The sequence below is a fragment of the Channa argus genome, chromosome 12, assembly GCF_033026475.1.
Source record: "Channa argus isolate prfri chromosome 12, Channa argus male v1.0, whole genome shotgun sequence".
Classification (NCBI taxonomy): domain Eukaryota; kingdom Metazoa; phylum Chordata; class Actinopteri; order Anabantiformes; family Channidae; genus Channa; species Channa argus.
In genome coordinates this window covers 27,316,113-27,337,302 of record NC_090208.1, presented here as the reverse complement: position 1 = coordinate 27,337,302, position 21,190 = coordinate 27,316,113, and the positions used below count along the sequence as shown (strand labels likewise).

The window sequence follows — 21,190 nt, the reverse complement described above, 5'->3', positions numbered from 1 at the left end:
ATGGTTTAGAAAATGTGCTTTAAAATGCCCGTGTCAGAGAGAGATCTCAGTGTTTGTTTCAACCACATACGTTGCTTTAAAGCAGCACTGTCACAGCAAGGAGAAAGAGGAGAGTAAGCATCTGGAATTGTATGGAGAATACAAACACAACCATGTTTAGATTTGACCAAAATTTGCAAGCCACTGAATTATAGAATTTATGATTTAAAAAAAAAGCTATAAATCATGTTATCAAGCTGGAATAAACTCCAGCTACCATTGTTCTTCAAATGCAGTTTAGTCCTGGATAGGAAATTTTGAATGACATAATTACGTGACTGGATAAAGAATAATTGGCTGATAGATGTTCTTTCACAGCCAGGGAACCTATGCTTAACAGATTTAATTATATTGGATAACAAATGTCTTCTTGTTGTCCGAGCACTGTTTGGAATCTGCAGTATATAGCAGCTCTACCTGAGTTTTTCTGACAGCTTGTGTGACCTGTTAAACATGCTGCCACTTCCTGTCCTCTCTCTTCTGTGTGCTGTATTTTGCACAACCAGCCCAAAGCCTCACTTTCTGAGTAACTAAGTTTCTGGGGAAAACCAACAGTCATGTCTTGTTTCATGTGACAAAAACAAAAAGATATCAATTAAATGATGTTTGAGGGCTAGAATTGCACACATACAACTGCCACATACAACACACACTTATCCAGTGTACTGCTTTCGTACAACCGTTTGACGCATGCTTTTCCCTATACATACTGCATATGTACATTGAGCTTCGTGTCTGACAAGTGGATGTTAGGCAGTGTCCATTGTTAGACGTGTAATAGTCTGCTTTTTTTGATAAATGGAAAAATGTTAGTAATATGACAAAATAAAGTTTTAAAAAAGACAAGAATGTGTCTGGAGTTTTTATTTATTTTTTTTAAATGGAATATCAGAAGTGCTTGCAGCTTATTTGAAGGTTTGTGTTTTAACAGATAATAAAAAAACGACAAGATTCGCACTTAAACTTGCAAAGGGGAAGTTAGAAGTTACACTGCAAACAAAGGACACAGTGGTTGGCACTGACACAAAATTACTCCTGAGCATGTGGTTCACACTCAAACAAACAGTTTCTGTACATAAATAAAAGAAGACGTACTTTTCAGGCAGTGAAGAGGGGAAAGCACTTGTTTAAATACACCATTCTGGTCATACAAAAAGATCACTGTTCATTTTACCACTGACAAAGTACGAGGAAACGTGCAGTCAGTTTGTCTGAATACAAGCAATTATTTGCAACCTGTCATGAATAACACAGCCCTGAGACATAATGAAACATTTTGTTCTGCAAAAATAAAAATATCTGCTGATGTAAATTTACTGGGCTGAGGATCAAGTCTGAATACATAATACTGGAGAGCTGGTTGTAATCAGTCATTAAAGCTACAGTGTACAACCTCTGTCATATTTCTTTTAAAGAAATGTGCTTCATTACTTAACTTAGTTTGGAGAGTAGAAAGTCTCCTTTGACAGAGAACAGCACTGGCAGCTCTGCAGAGGTCTTTGCCAAGTGTGTGGCTTCTTGTTAATTGAAATGTAACTATAATTATGACGACCTTTAAGGCTGTGTAGAGGAGTAAAAACAACGTTAGCGCTACCATAAGTTGCAGGCTGTAGTTTTAATAAAAATAATAACTGCTGGCTATATCAGGCTATTTTCGAATACTTGTGAAAAAATAAATTACTTTCCTACATTTTTTTGCACAGATTTAGGAATGTTCAGAATTGATGTAAGAACCCATCATATTGTAAACACTGTTATTTTCAGTACTTTTAGTAACTGGCCTAAGACATGTAACTGTATGTGAGTGGCAGCAAGTGATGTGTTTGACTTTGAGACTGTGTGTCAGACAACAGTGTGCAGTGGAGTTCCGGTGGTATGTGAAGGGGAGGAGTGTTCAGAGGAGGACAGAGCCTGGGAGAAGGCCTCTTTTTGCAGCTCCTCCACCCTCCTTTGCAGCTCTGCTCTCAGGATCAGCAGCTCCTTCAGAGTCTGGTGCACAGGCACCTGAAACACACATGACACAATAACAATACACTTCTTTTGTACATACAGTATTGTTCAAAATAATAGCAGTACAATGTGAGAAACCAGAATAATCCAGTATAATAAGTATATTTTTATTGCTACATAGCAGACAAGTTACCAGTAGGTGCAGTAGATTTTTAGAAAACAAACAAGACCCAGCATTCATGATATGCAGCTTGTAAGTCTGTGCAATTGGGAAATTAGTTGAAAGGGGTGTGTTCAAAAAAATAGCAGTGTGGCCTTCAATCACTGAGGTCTGTGCAGTACTAAGGTGCAGGAAGGTAGAGCGGTTGTCCACCAATCTCACAGTTGTTGGTTCAATTGCCGGCTCCTCCGGGGATTGAACTTCACTTCATATGTCGAAGTGTCCTTGAGCAAGACACTGAACCCCAACTTAGTGAGTGTTGGCCAGCTGCGTAGCAGCTCCCCCACTGGTGTATGAGTGAAGAAGAACGGCGTACTTTGATTAAACAGTTGATTGGAGATGGGAAAACCTATAAAGAGGTGCAAAATAGGCTGTTCAGCTAAAATGAGCAAAACAGGAGAGACGTGGAAGAAAACGGAAGACAACCATCAAGATGGATGGAAGAATAACCTGAATGGCAAAGGTTCAGATAATGATCAGCTCCAGGATGATCAAAGAGTCTGGAGTTACCTGTAAGTACTGTGACAGTTAGAAGACGTCTGTGTGAAGCTAATCTATTTTCAAGAATCCTCCACAAAGTCCCTCTGTTAAAAAAAACCATGTGCAGAACAGGTTACAATCTGCCAAAGAACACATCAACTGGCCTAAAGAGAAATGGAGGAACATTTTATGGACTGATGAGAGTAAAATTGTTCTTTTTGGGTCCAAGGGCCACAGACAGTTTGTGAGACGACCCCCAAACTCTGAATTCAAGCCACAGTAAACAGTGAAGACAGTGAAGCCTGGTGGTCCAAGCATCATGATGTGGGCATGTTTCTCCTACTATGGTGTTGGGCCTATTTATCACATACCAGGGATCATGGATCAGTTTGCATATGTCAAAATACTTAAAGAGGTCATGTCCTTGAAATGGTTGTTTCAACAAGACAATGACCCCAAACGCACTAGTAAACGAGCAAAGTCCTGGTTCCAAACCAACAAAATGAATGTTATGGAGATGCCAGTCCAATACTTGGACCTTAATCCCATCGAAATGTGGGGTGATATCAAAAATGCTGTTTTTGAAGCAAAACCAAGAAAATGTAAATGAATTGTGGAATGTTGTTAAAGAATCATGGAGTGAAATAACAGCTGAGAGGTGCAACAAGTTGGTTGACTTCGTGCCACACAGGTGTGAAGCAGCTTTAAAAAACTGTGGTCATACAACTAAATATTAGTTTAGTGATTCACAGGATGCTAAATCCTAGAAACACAAACATTGTACAAAATAGTGTTGAGTTTGTACAGTCAACGGCAGACACTGCTATTTTTTTGAACACACCCCTTTCAACTAATTTCCCAATTGCACAGACTTACAAGCTGCATATCATGAATGCTGGGTCTTGTTTGTTTTCTGAGAATCTACTGCACCTGCTGGTAACTTGTTTGCTATGTAGTAATAAAAAATATACTAAAAACCTGGATTATTCTGGTTAGTTACATTGTACTGCTATTATTTCGAACAATACTGTACATTACAAGTAGCATGAAAGTCGAAATCATCCAGATTTTAATCGGATTCCAGGAATAATTTTGGTTGAAAACAAACAGCCGGTGGAACAAATTTTTCAGTCAGTGCCATTAAACAAGAGGTCACAACAAGAGTTCAAGTCATGTCCACAAAAAGTTGGAAATGTGATCTGAATGTCTATGTTTCTTGAAATACTGTGAGAAGAGTTCAACATAAGTTGAGCTTAAACCATGAGACATGACTTTCATGTACGTCCACCAACTTTTCTAGTGTAAAAACTTATAGGTCAACTTCTAATTTCTGGATTTTTTACTCAGGTTTTCTAATGTAAAACTTGAAAATGTGTATAAAATAAATGGAATAGATTCAAATTTTAAATGAAAATGTCATAATAATATGGCATAACTTTCTTTCTTTCTACAATTTCACTGCAAAAAAATGCATATTGTAGAAATACTGTAACATGTACATTTTTTTTTATAAAATCAGGCATAATAGGCTGAGACAATCCCCCCATGAAATCCTATTCCACCGATAAAATCCTGCAGGGACTGATTTTTTTTTTTCCTTCTTTGGTTTTATAATTACACTTTATTACTTTACCTGTGGTCTCATGCGTGGGTTCCAGCGGGCATAGTAACTGGTCCACAGCTCCAGGTGTCTGGAGGAAACCAGTGGATACAGAACATGGTTCTCGTAGTTGACGAAGAAGGGGTTGGTGAAATCCTCAGGCTGGCTGGTAGGGGACAACATTGCACAGTAAGAGAAGCCGTTCACTCCACTCACTCATGTCAACAAGGTGCCAACTAACCTGTTAACATAAGACCACAGGGACACCGTCTTGGTCTGCACCTCCTGCACAGGACAGAAGCGTTATAAGGCTCTTCAGTAATGAGGGTTAATGCGTCTCTGTGCACATAGGTAAGTTATATACCTTTTTTGTTCTTTCCTCTTCACTGTTATAAAGGAAAGTACCAAACAGACAGCTGTAAAGGTGGTCCAGCACCGTGATCAGGAAGAGCTCGTTGAACTCAAAGGCTGCTGGGAACTGCAGTCCGAATAAGAGAAGTGATTACAGGTGAAGAACAGGTTGCATAAATAGGCTCATACTAATAAACAGATGATTAACATATACAGTATCTACTACTAGAGTGCTGCAAGAAAATGGTTATCAATGATCTTGGGTCAGTATATAAAGTATAGTATAGTATACAAAGCCTGATGGGAGTCTGACCTGTCGAGTCATCTGCCAAACACAATCAATGAACTGGACAAAGAGAGGTGAGCGCTCAGAATTAGCATGGTTCTCATCTCCATGTCCCACACGCTACAACAAAGGAAAACAGATTTCAGGTTTCAGTTTGGTGCTAAATTACCACAGATGGCACCAGCTGCAATTTAACTGTATTCATCACGCTAATTTATTTGATCAGATACAGTACTGGCCGTGTGGACACTGGGTGGAATCTTCTTCAAAGCGTTTGCTCCTTGTATTCAGTTTATGCTTTAATTTAATCATTAGTTTGTGAAAATGTATGTTTACATCATAACTATTTGGAGAGGAAGAATTCTTGGTAATGTTAGATATTCAACTGCAGTGTTGAGACAGGATGTCGCAGCTAAGATAATAAAAATAACAACTCTCAATCCAACAAAGGGACAGTAAAATTAGTTCATAGAGTATTTCACACCATACACACATACATACAAGTGTCTAAGCTGAAGGAGGAACAAAGGTCCAAAACTCGTCTTAAACATTGTGCAGGTCTGGTCTACGGTTACAGGAAGGCCAACTAGTACTTATATCCAAGGGTTTGCATACTTTTTTGACCAGCACTTTAAATGTTTAATGCATCAGAAAATACACAACAGATTACAATTGATTGTGTGTTATAAGCTTAAGCACATTTTATCTGTATGCAACTCAGATAAAATCACTTCACCTTATGATCAGCATCCAGAAAGTATTCCCTCAAAGTTCTACTAACAATACCCCATGCTACCACCATGCTTTACTGTAGGGATGGTATTGGCCAGGTGGGTGAGTGGTGCCTGGGTTCCTCCAGACATGACACTAGAAATTCAAGCCAAAGACTTGAAACTGAAGCTGCAGAGATGGTTGTTCTCCTCTGTCCACAGCGAAACTCTGGAGCGCTTTTAGAGCGACCGTCAGGTTTTCGTTCACCCCCCTGGCTAAGGCCCTTCTCTCCCGATTGCTCAGTTTGGCTGGCCGGCCCGCTCTAGGAAGAGTCCTGGTGGTTCGAAACTTCTTCCATTTAAGGTGGATGTAGGCCACTGTGCTAATTGGGACCTTCAATGCTGCAGAAATTTTCTGTACCCGTCCCCAGATATTTGCCTCAATGCAATCCGGTCTCGCAGTTCTACAGTCGATTCTTTGGACTTCGTGGCTTTGTTTGTGGTGACTCCGATGAATTTGTATAACCGTCTAAAGACTGATCAGTGGAAATACTAAGTACAAGAGGCCAATATTGAGTGTACATCTGTGTACAACTTATCTACATCTGATTTTTTTGTTCCTTTATTTGTAATAAATTTGCAAAGATTTCGACTAAACGTCTTTCCTGTTCCATTATGGGGAATTGTTTGTAGAATGTTTATGAAAATAATGAACTAAATCTTTTGGAATAAGGCTGTAACATAACAAAATGTGGAAAAACATAAGCGCTGGGAATAATACAAGATAGTAAAGAATGAATAAGAATAATAAGAATACATTTTGATCACTGTTGTTTCTTGTTGTTGAATGTTTTCTAACTAACAAACTGGAGAAAAGGTTATAAACACTAGAAGAATCAGAAAGCCCGGTTCCTTACCGCAGCAAACTTGTGTCCAAAAGCAATCCACTCCTTCTCCACTAGAACCTATGAACACAAACACACAAATTGGGAAAATTGTAATGGTGAACAAATGAAAATTACAGCACTATGTTGATACCAGGATGTAACGTGCAACCTGGAATCCTCTGAGTGTCCGGTAGTAGTTGTCCAGCATCAGCATGGCCAGAGAGGTGAGCTGAGCGGTTCTGTCCCAGCCATCACTGCAGTGAACCACTACTGACGTTTTCCCAGACTCCAGCCTATCAGCTATCTTCGCTGCTCCTGCTAATAACAGCTACACACAAAATATTGCCAGTACTATATAAAAAAAAACACACACAGGAATCATATGTCCTTTGCACTTTAATATTTACTGTACTTTCATTGTAGTAATAAAGAATCGTCATTTACCCGTATGTACTCCAACCAGTGAGTCTGGTCAATAGCCGAATGCCAATGGGCTTCATCTATGGTGGGATAAACCACATCCTTCATCTTCCTCAGAGACTCCCTCATCACATGGATGTTAGGAATTTCCAGGAAGTTTAATTCCACATTTGGGTAGAAATTTTCATTTTCATATCCTCCATCCTTGGCCTGCATGTGGCAGCAGAGATGGAGGGGGCCAGAGAATAACAATGACCCAACATTTAATGAGAAGGCAAGAAGGGAGGTTAAAAAAACACCAGTAACAAATGTGTGGGTTTTCCTGTTTAAACATGTACCTTGTTAGTGTCTGCCACGCTGTTTTGCCGGGCATCAAAGATTGAGAGCTTATGGGATTGGGCATTGGCATCCATGATAAGTTGGAGGAAGCGCTCATCCTCTTTACAGCGACGGTCTGTAGGTCCAACTAACGGCTGGCTGCAGCGTACAATAGTGGCCTGAGTCTCTGGGTGGATCCAAGATAAGACCTACAAGAAAAAAAAGGACTAATTCAAGGCCTGGGTGGTATTTCAAGAAGTGAAAACATTTGTTTATGCTGAGTTGAGGGAAACTCTGGGCTTTTAGTAGCAGTAACACAGATAACTTCAAACTGTCTTCTCTCTCTTGCTGGTTCTGAAGACACATTATTTCCTCATTGATACACTTGATGTTGAAGTTTATACATTCATTTTTAGACCTGGAGAAGAAAACCTCTGTAGATAATACCTTGATAGTTTATTAAACAAGACCCATCTTTACTGTTATTGCTTTTATGATCAAGGAAAACAAAGGCAAGATTTTAATGATTTATAGTCAAGACTGTGATGGAAAATCGGAGACATGATATTTATGTTAATTTGCTGCATAGGAAGAAATGTTTTTCCGTTACAGATATACACAGTGACCTTTAAAGGCCCTTAGGCTTATCAGTGTTAGCAAATGTGTGATCAGAAGATAAGGTTGAAGTTCCTGGTTCCACTGCTCACACTTAAACTGTGGTTAAGCCTATGTCTAGAAAAAAGAGGTGCTAACCATGTACAGTATCTCAGGGCCAACATAGAGACACAAAATGTTGACCGAAGTATGTATGAGTGGGATGTTTCCAAACTCAAAAATTAAGAGTATTCTCAGCTCTGTCAGTAGAGAGTGGGCTCTCAGACTCACCGGTATACGGTGCTTGGCTCTGAACAAAGCCACTCGTTTGATGTCTTCATCCGTGATGTTGGTGGGGACGACCAGGATGGAGGGATAGGTGTCACACAGATCATAGTTGCTGTTAATCTTACTGATGGTCCAGCTCTCATTAGGGAGACCCTGTCAAAACACATTCAAGCACAATGAGAAACCATTCGTCTGAAGAAGAATATCTTTGACCTGTAGAGACAAATTAGAAAAAAAAAAAAAAAGTTTCTTAGGAATGTGCTGGACCACCACGTGCCACCAGAACAGAACATGCCCCATTGCATCGGTTTCTCCAAGTCACTGGAACTAAACTGGAGGGATGGAACCATTCTTTTGAAAGATGTCACTTTAGCCATTGTTCCTAATAAAAGAGTTTGCCTCTTGCCACCTTGATCCACCTTGAGCTGTTTTCAGCTAAATCCTTAGCCCCTCACAAATTAAGACAAAATATTTGATTTTGGAGACTATTGTGCGTGTAGGGATAAATATAGAAAAGGTTTTTGAGAAAGCTAACAGAATATTTTTGGTAGTGAGTTGATTTTAAATGGTTAATAGTGACTAATTTATTTAGATCACTTAGTTAAATTGCTAATAGCTTTGTAATATGACCTGACATTTCATTTTGTTACAACGTCTCCATCTCTGAGTTGTGAGTGTCTGATTGTAACATAACCCCTTCACCTCTCCCTTCCCACTTGAACCGTGATGGCAGCATGCACAGTTGCTGTTGTTGTTGTTTTTTTAAACTTAAGCTATAATGGCCAAGATAGAACATATATTTCCTACAATATTGCTATTTTCTAGACTTTATAAGCAGAGTGAAATCACACTCACCCTTCTGCTGCTACTCGTTTCTCTCATTTATCTAAAATAATGTGTTCATTCATACAACAAATGAAAATTAACACTTCCTGTACACGTTTCCCATTAAGAGTCTTCCAGGTGCTTACCTGACGCCTGTACTCTGCTGATGGGTCGTACACCTTCCAGCCATCCACAGGAAACTGCTCTTCGTACAGAAAGGCGAACTGAGGCTGCCAAAGGATGACACACAATGCAAATACGAATAATAAACAACTAACTTATGGATTATGTTTTTAAACGTATCCCACACAAAATGACCCCTTGTCAGTGTGTTTTGTTCTGTATTAACATTTTGGAACTTTCAGCACCCCTGAATTAAACCACAACAACAAATTAAACTCTGTGCAGCAGATTATTGTTGTTTTTGTGTATTTAAGATATATGGTGGCTCAATATTGCCATGACATTTTTGCCCATGATGAGTGTATGTAAACGTTAGTGAAAAAGCTTTTTTTGTTTTTGGATGCTCTGTGTCCGTGCACGCTAGTATGGAAATTGCACTGCAAGTTGTGATAAGAAGGGATCTGAGCAGGTTTTATTGTAAATGCTATTTTGATCCAAAACATGCACTAAAATTGCACTGTGCCATACTCCATAAAGCAGTTTGTTTGGTGCCAGGAAAATTGCAAAACCGAGCCTAAAAATAACAACTAATTAGTGTCAAAACTACTACTACTGTAACACAAAAGATATTTATTGCCCCACACTGTTAAATCACTTTCTCCCAGTTTGAGAATTCTAGCTTTAAAGCCGTCAGTGGCTAGATGCTACATGGTTTGCTTCTCTACAGTAGGTCCACAATCGAAGCCTCAATCAACCCAGAGAAAATTATTAATCAGAAATCAGTTTTGAATGGAACTGACCAGGTTGTGGGAGAGTGGGAAGGCATGTTTGGCCAGAACCTTCAGAACATCAGGATGGCTTTCTTCTGACTTATAGGCAAACCTGGGACTCCTCATGTCCTAATGGAAGAAAAAAAAATCAGAGGAAGGTTTTAAAATGTAATACAAGTTGCCATACATGAAATGAAAATGAAAATGTCAACAATACTCTTTCAATTAACCAATATGCATCAGAAATAAGTGTTGTGTGTGTGTGTGTGTGTAGGTTGTACAGTACCTTGCAGACCAGCTCAAGGCCTTTCGTGTTCTCTCCTTGATTAAAAACACTAATGGTCTCCAGTCTGCTGATGACTCCCAAGTTCACATCAAGAATGTATGGAGATTCCTGCATGTACAGACTGGCATTAACACACTAATGAAAAAAACACACTACTAGGCAGCCTAGGTAGTGCTGACCTGATAAGCTAACTTACATAACGCAATCAGCAATTGTAATATTAATTTACTGTACACTGTGCAATTTAGTGATTAGTAAAAAATAAATGAGATTTGTATTACCCTTTCCACACTTGTGAAGTAGAGCTTGTAGTCTGTGATGGTCAAAGTCCCATTAACCAAACCACTGAATGGACAGATGTACATCACATCCTTGACTGCACATCAGTATGCACATGCACACACAACCACACGTACACAAAATCGGAACAAAGAATTGACAGTTGGATTCATTGGGGTGTATCAATATCATGTGACTGTGATGTATTAAAAAACAAGTGTATTTAAAAGAGAAACTTACTGTGTGTAGCATCATATTACACACAATGACTATGGACAGAAAGTCTGAACATACCTGTAGTCTGTATAGTCTCTCCTGGTAGCAGAGGATCCTGATTCTGAACCATTTTGACCTGTGCTCCATATCTCAAAGCTGGAATGTTCTGTATAGAACAAAGAGCAGTCAGCAGGACCCCAACCCTAACCAGGCCTGGATAACTGACACTTAACATAGTCCTTATTTTACTTAATTTTTAAAAATTTGGTAAATGGTCTGCACATACATGGCGCTTTTCTAACTATTCATACTCAAAGAGCTTTACACCGCTTCTTAAAATAACAAAACTAAATAACTGGTTGTCTAAATGTATGCGTCTTTGTGTGTGTTCTGCAACAACTCATACATATAAACCCAAATACTCAGTAGGACAGTGTTCACTCTAAACATGGAAGAAATACATGTCTCTAACTTATACATGCCAATAGGCTTTACAATCAGGGTATCCATACACAACCATGTTCCCTATATGAACTGTGGAAATCATGATGATGTCCTTACATTTTCTTTAAAGTAATGGTCCAAGACATCTGCAGTTGGTTTAGAAACAATGTTGATGTACCCATATCTACACGAAAATAGACAGTTTTTACACTGTCCTCAGAAGCTTTCCATGCAGAATGCAGCAAATTTCCCCTATTTGTTTTCTCTGGTAGTACTTCCTTATTGAGCTGTGGTGGAGTAATACGATCTAGTAGTAACTCTTGTCATCTTACTATTCATGTTATGATGGTCTGTGACGTATAGGAGGAATTCATATTATATGGCCTATACTGAAGATATATATTTTAACTTTACATTTAAGCCTATTTTTGCATGCACGTAAGTTTTTATAAAAATTAACAAATGTCACAGTTACTGTATACTGTCCTTGAGCTGCTCATACTCATTGCAGAACTGTATAAATCTTTTTAGAACTTTGATAGCTCTGCCCGTCAATTGTAGTAATCATCTTTTGAGAAATTAGCTTTGCAAAGTGTGGCTAAGCAGGATCTACATGCTGGGTAATGGATGTTGCATGTCTTAAGACACAGGTGACTCAGGAACTAATTAAGTTGGTTCGGAGGATAACAAGAGAAAAAAAAAAGCCTGATCTTAACACAGCAATGCAAAAATGCACTACAAGCTAGTGCTGACCTAATTAAACAGCTTACACGATGATGATACTGACTTGACAGCATGAAGTAAATAAATGTCATATTTGGAATATGGAGTAGGAAAAATGAATGATGTTGCTATAGCAGCATAACTGGCTTGAAGAAAAAAAGAACTCCATCTTATTTAGTTCTTTTATGTTGAGGAACTTGTAGTGAAGGAAGCAGAAAGAGAAGAAGAGCAGGATGAGGCATGATGAGGAAACAAACAGGGAAAAGAACAGACAGTGAAAGACTTGCCAAAGCATTGGGGGGATTCTCAGAATCACTTTCCCAACGGTAACAAAGCCCTTTATCCTCTACATCCTGCAGCAAGGAAGGTCCAGCATGGAGAAAGTAAGAGAAATGTAATGGAGAGAAAAAAAGAGCCATTAAAAAGTAACAGGCTGTGTTGTGTATTTTGAATACTTTGCTATTAGGCAAATAGGTAATTACCTGGGGACCCCAAATTTAAGGGCCCCCAAAAAACTAATATACTATGATGTGTGTGTGTGTGTGTAGAGAGAGAGAGAGAGAGAGAGAGAGAGAGAGAGAGAAAATATAGGAGTAGCAACTATAATACATAATAACATAACAAAATGTACTTAAAGCTCCACTTTTATTAATTCATCCCTGCACATTACATGCAAATTGACTTTTCCTTAGACACACCACTGCAGGTTTGCACTTATACAACGCTATTTTACCTTATTGGTACCCAAAGCACTTTACACTGCTTCTCATTCACACTCCCAAACCATTGGGGGAGCTGCTATGCAGCTGGCCTAACTTTACCAGGAGCAACTAAGTCGGGTTCAGTGTCTTGTTAAAGGATATGGCGGTGCATTGCAGTCACCAAAGAAAAAACTAAATTAGAGACCTTATCTCAAAACTACGAGTCACAGAACTACAGATCTCGTATGTAGATCTCGAGTTATGTTTCTCATAAAATGAGGCCAAGTTGAAGATAACAACTTTCTGTATCTATGGCAGGACAACACTTCCTGTTTTTCATCACACGAGTGAACACTTAACATTTAATGTTCAGGAGATCAGGATATGTCGAAATGTTATAGCAGTTATTAATTTGTCGCTATTTTAGACGACAATGACATCATTTATAGCCTAAAGTGAGGCTAAGTTTATAGCCGATTTGTTGACCTTTTAAAAGACAAGTCCACCGAATAATCTATCAACAGTTCTGTTTGAGTTTGAGTAGTATTGAGCGGTTACTGAACTACTCTGATACTGAAGACATCTTAAGAGCCTGATTATTCTACAAGACTAATATATTTATAAGAAGAGCTGGTTCTAATGTTTGGGCCACCTCACTCATGAAATATACTCACTCACTCGCCCACTTTGTAATTTACTCCATTACAACTCCACCACCCACTTCAATAATAAACACATAGTAGAATGATCACTTTTCTGACAGTTTCAACCTAAAAACTGAGAAATTATAACCTTGTAAAGGTAAAGTTAATAGCAGAGCCAGTTTATTGAATTCTATTAAATTGCACAGGTGGTCATAATGTTATGGCAGATCGGTGTATATAATAAGTTTGTTAGAGAGCATCTGTTGGCCAGTATTTCTAAACTAGTACTAGGAATGTGGAATGTTACTTCTCTGTCAGGGAAGAAGCAAGAGCTGGTGCAGGAAGTTGAGCGATACCAACTTGATATATATGTAGTTGGGCCTACCCCAACGCATGGCACTGACTTTGGAACGAAACTTCAGAGGGGGTTGGACTCTCTTTTCTTCTTTTCTGGAGTTGCCCAGAGTGAGAGGCCTTGTCAGGTGTGGGGAAACTAACAAGACCCTGGCTGAGTGGTGCTGTGGTGGAGTATTCCCTGGGGAAAGAGAAGGTCACCTCAGTGCCACTCAAAGTCGCTGAAGGCTCTAGCTGTTGTTTGTGCCTATGCACTAAACGGAAGACACACAACAGCAGGGCTTGGCCCAGGCCGTTCTCAGCAAGGTAAAAGGACTGCTGACCCGGGCAGCGAATATTGTGGAAGGAACACTCTGAGGAACTCCTGAAACAAACCCACATTCCCCCTGAGGAAGAGTCAGAATCTGTACATGTGAGAGAAGCGTTATCTATATTGCTGGTGGAGGTCTCTGAGGCAGCTAAAGAGCTCCTTAGCAGCAAGGTGCAAGAAGTGGATTAGATTCACCCTGAGATGCTAAAGGGTCTGGACATTGTTGGGGTGTCTTGATGTTCAGTGTGGCACGAAGGACAGTTCCTGTGAACTGACAAACTGGTGTGGTGATCCCCATATTAAAATAAAGGACTGGTGTGTGTGCTCCAAAAATCATGGTATTACGCTACTAAGCCTCCTTCAAAAAACCTCTGCCAGGTTGCTGCAATGGAGCGTTCAATTGATTGTTGAACCTCAGACCCACAACAATGCTGATTCTGCCTGGCCATGGAATAGTGGATTCATTCTTAACCCTTGCAAGACTACTGGAGGGATCATGTGAGTAAATCCATCTAGTCTACATGTGTTTTGTAGCCTCTGGGAATGTTTATGACCTTGTCCCTTGGAAGGGGGGGAGTTTGGGGGAATTATTATGGGAGTGTCTGGTCCAGGGACCTCAAAATCCCTGCTTTTTCTCTGCTTTTTGCAAATGATGTGGTTCTGTTGGGCCATATCAGACCATAACCTTCAGCAAACACTTGGAGGATTTACAGCCGAGTGTAAAGCAGATAGAATAAACAGTTAGGTATCTTGTTCACAATTGAGGTTAATTGGATCGTGAGACTGACAGGTCTGGGCAGAACCACTGTGGTTAACAGCGAGCTAAGCTACAACGCAGGGCTCTCAATTTACCAGTCAATATACATCCCAACCCTCATTTATGGTCATGAAATCTGGGTAATGACAGGAAAGAATAAGTACTAATACTAGCGGCTGAAATGAATTGCCTCTTCAGGGCTCACCCAGCTGGTAGGACGCCTTCTGTTAGACACAGAACACACTGGAGAATACCGCAGGCTCTAAACAGCTCTGCAATTATTCAGCTTCAGGTGTTCAACGGGCCAAAAATCAAGTTTTATGCCACTGCATAAGACTGATTGCTAGCTACATTTAGCACGGCTTAGACACTGAGTTTTATTCAGTTATATAAACATCTTTCAGATTAACATGCTATATTATGGTTGTAGCATTATAGTTAAAGTTAGAGGTTCGATTCAGATCAAAAGGGCTGATATTTAATTTATTCTCATATGGTCGTGCCAACAAAGCTTGGGTGAAAAAAAAAAAAAGTCACTGTGACGGCAAAGAAGAACAAGAAGAATAAAAGAAAAAGGAAGCAAAGAGAGCTGCAACAGTGGCTATGACAGCACCAGTGATGATGGTGGGTGAAAGAGGCACATGTAACTCAGCTTTCAGACGTCACTGAGTGCACGGGCAGAATTTGGGAGGCAAATGGGGTCATCTCCCACCCCGAGTGGATAAGCCCAGCATAGACAGCCAGTGAAACCAGAACTGTAGAAATGGTATTACTCTCCCCAGGAGGTGGTAGCATAATTTCAGATTGTTTGTATAGACTTTTATTGTTTATAATTACGTAGTCACTTTTACATATTCTAAATATTTATTTAATATTTAATACTAAAGGTATCACATTAGTATCGAACCCAAAAATCTGTATTGGAACATTCCTAATGTATATGTACACAATTTACCAGAACACAAGCTGATAAGACTACAGCTCTTACCCTGGAAATCAGCCTCTTGGACACCTAGAGAGTAAACATGCCAAGTAAACAGGCCACACACACACACACACACACACACACACACACACACACACACACACACGCACACACACACCAGATATGGTACACATTAAATGAATTGCACTATATTCATTATCTGATATCAAACTGCAGGTTACTTTTAGTTTTGTGGTGTTACATTCCTACATTTAAGTAGCTGTTCTTTATTGTTGCCGCTGCAATAACAGAATGCACTGTAACAAACAATGCTGATTTAAAGATCCACGCACACGGAGCACCTGGAACCTGCTACAACACAAAATGATAGCTGCAGAACAACATAGCAAATGTGTTTCTGAATGCTTATTAAAAAGGAAGCGACAGCAAAGCAATCCATCTGACATCCTGTATACCCACGTTCTAAGGAAGTGCTCCCCAACTAAAGACGTATCTCAACATAATTCAGTCCTGATAAGTGGATATGAATGGAATTGTGTATGTAATGCTCAGTGCTCTGAAAATTACATTTGTAAAATGTAATAATTAATAGATAATATGTGTTATTCCACAGGCTGAGAACCTGTTATTCTGGATATTCGACAGAGTTGATCGATAGCTTTCAATGAAACTACTACTTACCACAGAAATTGTTTTAAGACGGTTCTTTGTTCTGTAAGAATGATGTCTGAAAGCATTTTATTAAATCTGAATTGATTTCCAGAGCCACTTATCAATCCTTTCAAATCCCTCATCAAATCTGTTTTGAGGTACTTTTAACAAGTGTTCAATCAGCATCAACCCTTTTTGTTTTTGCCCGCAGTGTCAGAGTGAATTTAGCTAAACACACAGCCTTTTTTGTCATATAAAATATATGTACTTTATCATTATTTTAGTATTACGAGACACTATCAAACTTGCTTGTGATTTGAGTAATTTAGATAAGGATTACAAAACTCTTCCCCTGTCAAAGCTGTGCAAGTAATTGTATTGATGTTTCAAGATGTTTTCTACTTTCAAACTAATTTACTGGATCAAGAATAAAGTCTGACTTTTAATGAACAAGAGTAGGGATGTCCTGATACCACTGTTTACAAGAGTAATTACATGATTACATGAGTTTTTTCCAAGTACCGATACAATTACTAAACTGTTGTGCTTCTAGTATGATTTGCTGGGCAGTAAAATCCTCATCAATCCACTTCACAATTAATATGATGACAGACAGCGATAGACCTAGATCGAAATAGTAGTGGGGGATAACCTAAAGATTAATTCGCTGAATGTACTAGTAAATAAACATCGTTGTTGTAGTAGGTTTAGGGATAGAAATTTGTATTCCTCTAAATGCAGTTTATATGTAAGGGAATTCAAACTTAACCCTTAACCTTGCATGATAACATTGCATGTATTAGCATGTACAGCTAATACAAATGTTTGCGAGAAGTAAGGAAAGGTTACAGTAAAATAATAAAAATGTAAAAACTCACCTGGATGGATTCATTTAAAAAGAACTTTTATTTCTGCTAAAAAATAATTTCTAATAGCTAATTCTGCATTAAATATTATGGTAAAAAAACAACAACTTTGTTTTACTCTTTTCACAATTTTAAAATAAGGGCACACTAGCTTTTCCACAAAACTTGACAGTTGACTGGACAGTTCAAACTTGAACACTGTTCCAAACAGCTTTCATAGATTTCTGTACCCCGACAGTCTGGAAAGAGCACACACCTGTCAACATAAAGTTCTGAGGTAAACAACACCACACTCACAATTTCAGAAATTCTCACATTCACGTTCTTCTGCTAAAACAGAGATGGCACTAACCATTGTTTCATAAACACAGCAACTTTTGGGTAAAAGAAGAAAAAGGACTATGACCAAAGCAGATATCCTGGATAAAAGGTCATGGACTGTACATATTATAGGCTACAGAAGGATATGAAGATAAAAAGTTATTTTGGTCCTTTTGGCTTTATTCCCTGAGTTCAGCGTCGCTACAGCGGATTGTTTGTCCGCATGTTGATTTGGCACAATTTTTACACCAGATGCCCTTCCTGACGCAACCCTCCCCAATTTCTACCGGGGTCAGGACCAGCACCGTGTGGCTGGGGATGTGCTGTTGGGGGGTGTAGTGTCTAACCCAGGGACACTTTGACATGCATTCAGGGAGAGCAGGGGTGCGAACACCAACCCTATGGCAACTCTCACCAACTGAGCCACTGGTATCAGAACCCGTAGGAAATGCTGGTATCTGTATCAGGACATCCCTAAATCAATGTGCACCAGCCACAGCCGTGGCTGCAGGAAGCAGGCTGCTGACAGGCAGAAGCAGGTAGTAGCTGAACAGTGTCTCAACAAAAACAGCTTAGAGCAAGAACAGTCACATACTAACACACAAAGCGTATACAGTACACTATAGCAAATGTACATATGCACTGCCATTACTGCCTTACCATGAATTCTGGTCGTCTTCCAACCTATCAGTTACAGAACAGAAACTGATAAGAATACTGTCAACAGTTTCAGTGGGTGTCTGTTTGTCTGTGTGTGTTGGTTACCTTGTTGTCTCTGTTGACGATTTCTGCTGGAACCGTTCCTGAGATTTGACTGGAGATGGTGGCTGCTATCAGCTGCTTACACCACTCTACATGCGAACCTGTCGGACTGAGACAAGAGAAGTGTACAGTACTTCCAAAGTCTTCCAACGTATTGCTATTACGCCACCACCTCTAGAATAACTTACAGCATTAGCACTGAAAACTCCGCATTGAGATTGGTTTGTACATACAGTGTGAAATCAAATGGAAATTCTTTTTACAACACCAATTTAGCAGATTTTGCTCAAAGGAGTCTCATTGTGATAAATTACACTTGTGTGGACCATGACAACCTTCTCAGAATTTTTAGAATTATTACCGTGTCATGCATTATCTTTCACCTCATGGTATAGGCTCCAGCGCCCCCGCAACCCAGGTAGGATTACCGGTGACAGATAATAGATGGATGGATGGACGCGATGTCTTTGTCAGAATTTTTTTTCATTCTTATTTTCTTCTTAGATGCTCCTGCATTTTCAGGTGATCATGAGGATTAGTCTTCTAATGGACTTAAAACCCAAAGTCTTGCTTCACAGACCCTGCACATCCACCTAGGTATTTAATAATGCTGATTGATAAAACATCCGGTCAAGTTGAAGCAGGGTGGAGTTGATCTAACATGTCAAAAAGATTAATAACATGTAGACTGCATTCAAAAATCTATTCCCAGCACTTAACTTTTTCCACATTGCTGTGTTATAACCTTTTTTCAAAATAGATTAAATTCACTATTTTCCTAAAAGTACTACAAATAATACACCATTATGACAATGTTGTTTGAATTCTTTGCAAATGGATTCAAAAAAATAAAAGAAAGTAAAATAACTAAATCACATGTAAATAAGTATTCACCACCTTTGCTTAATACTTGAATACTTGAAGCACCTTTAGCACCAATTACAGGCTCGAGTCTTTTTGAGGATGAAGCTACAAGCTAAGCACATGTATTTTTGGGCAGTTTCTCGCATTGTTCTCCCACCGTCACCCCAGTCTGAGGTCCAGAGCACTTTGGAACAGGTTTCTGTACATTGCTGCATTAATCTTTCTTGATCCCGACTAGTCTCCCAGTTCCTGACGCATCATCCCCACAGCCTGATGCTGCCACAACCATGCTTTACTGTAGACATGGTGCCTGGGTTCCTCCAGACATAACACTTGGCTTTCAGGCCAAAGAGTTCAATCTTTGTTTCACCAGACCAGAGAAGTTTGTTTCTCATGGTCTGAGAGTCCTTCAGGTGGGCTTTCATGTGCTTATTACCGAGTAGTGGTTTCCTTCTGGCCACTCTACCATACAGTCCTGATTGGTGGAGAGCTGCAGAGATGGTTGTTCTTCTGGAAGACTCCCTTCTCTCCACAGAGAAGTGCTGGAGCTCTTTCAGATTGACCATCAGGTTCTTGGTCACATCCTTTACTGAGGCACTTGTCTCTCAGTTGTCACTCAGTTTGGCTGGTGACTCTTCCCACTCCAGGAAGAGTCCTGGTGGTTCCAAACGTCTTCCATTTAGGGATAATGGAGGCCACTGTGTTCATTTGGACCTTCAATGCTGTGAAAATCTTTCTGTATCTGTGTTTTGATACAATCCTGTCTCGGAGGTCTACAGTCAATTCCTTTGATTTCATAGCTTGGTTTGTGCCTGCAGTGGTAACTGTGGGACGTGATGGAGACAAACAACTAGGACATAAAAGTCTACTCTAAAGTCAGACCAAATTCAAATGTTGACAAAATATAAGACAAGTTCAGTGGCATAAGTTGTAATATATAGTGTGAATGATAGAGATAGAAGCCGCAGACGAACCAATGTTACCAGACGTTTACCCTTAAATAATCTGAACGTTAACAGCTGGTGCAAAGGCAGGTTTAGCCACAGCATCTGTAAACGTTAGCGATGGCACCGTCTGCACTAACGTTATCCGACACTGGGTTACGGTGAGCAGCTTAGCAACTCGACACCACCCTCGCTTCGCCCTGTTTTACCGGTTTTAGAATAACTCCGCTGTCTGAAGTAGACTGCGGCTTCGTCCAACGACACGGATGTCTTTCCTTCCTATTTAGCACGGAGATTTAACGTAACTAGCATCGTTAGCTACTGTAACGTTACCGTCAGTCCCATTTCCAGACCAAAATATTCTGCTTATACTTTACAACTTCAAATGTCAAATAGCGTTTACGCTTCGTGAAGTTACGGTTTTTGTTGAGTTACGGCTCTCAGATTGTCTCAACAATTATCATTTTAATGGGGAAGCCTATATTTACTGGTTATTAAAATAACATTGGTAATGTTGCATCCTACAGCAAACACGTTTGACGTATTGTTTAATCGGGTCCACTCACCTTTCCGGATTATCACCGGATGATGGCCCGCTGGTCGCCGAGCCCCACGGCTTTCTTTTCGACCCCGCTCCGTCCGCCGCGCCGCCCGCCCCGGCCTGTTTCTCCATCTGCCAGCTGTTTACGTTGTGTGTCAGCGGGGGTCGATGGTTTTCTCTGCTGTGGGGATGAAATTAGACTGTAGCTTATTACCAGTATCCGCAATCAGCGAGTGTCTCTGCGCTGCATGTAAGAATCCGCCTCTTTAGCCTAACGTGTTGTTTCCTCTCAGATGGTTATTTGTGCTTCCTCCTGATTGTCTCTCACTTGCATCTCTTTCTCAATTTATGGCTCCACCTATGTACAACACTTGAGATGTGAGCAACATTACTGTCTAACAGGACATCTAACAGCCTATGTTATGTACCATGCAACATGCTATTGACAGACCCACACACACATGTGATTTAGGCTCAGATTGCTGCTATAGCACATTTCGCAGTGAAGAAATGCTTCAGTATTCACTTCCTTTATGCCAGATTTGCCAGTAAGTGTATAATATAGCGGAGCTTAACAGTGTCCTCTAGAGGTGAAATGAAAGGTTTCTTTCAGCAAGATCACATATTTTAGGCTTAAATCAATCTGTAAACTACAAGCCAAACATACATGGTTATTATTGTACTTATCATTTGGAAATGCAATGAAGTAGGAGACCTAAA

General features: G+C 39.8%; 1 protein-coding gene across 8 annotated transcripts; it reads right to left on the bottom strand.

The window, feature by feature from the left end:
- Positions 1 to 486: 486 nt before the first annotated feature.
- On the bottom strand, positions 487 to 20,979 carry mtmr1a (myotubularin related protein 1a). Of its 8 annotated transcripts, XM_067524914.1 has the most exons (20): positions 20,496 to 20,979; positions 18,125 to 18,230; positions 18,020 to 18,043; positions 15,564 to 15,587; positions 12,097 to 12,162; positions 10,721 to 10,808; positions 10,429 to 10,523; positions 10,148 to 10,255; positions 9,892 to 9,990; positions 9,115 to 9,198; positions 8,147 to 8,296; positions 7,282 to 7,470; positions 6,968 to 7,153; positions 6,693 to 6,851; positions 6,554 to 6,601; positions 4,954 to 5,046; positions 4,654 to 4,767; positions 4,531 to 4,574; positions 4,323 to 4,455; positions 487 to 2,043 (listed from the first exon to the last, which is right to left on the bottom strand). In XM_067524914.1, exons 1-20 carry the CDS (start codon positions 20,600 to 20,602, stop codon positions 1,882 to 1,884), a joined length of 2,079 nt encoding a protein of 692 aa, XP_067381015.1. In that variant the 5' UTR covers positions 20,603 to 20,979; the 3' UTR covers positions 487 to 1,881. The 8 variants fall into 8 exon arrangements, with proteins under 8 accessions (XP_067381015.1, XP_067381016.1, XP_067381018.1 ...); XM_067524915.1 differs by lacking the exon at positions 15,564 to 15,587; XM_067524917.1 differs by lacking the exon at positions 18,020 to 18,043.
- Positions 20,980 to 21,190: the final 211 nt, after the last annotated feature.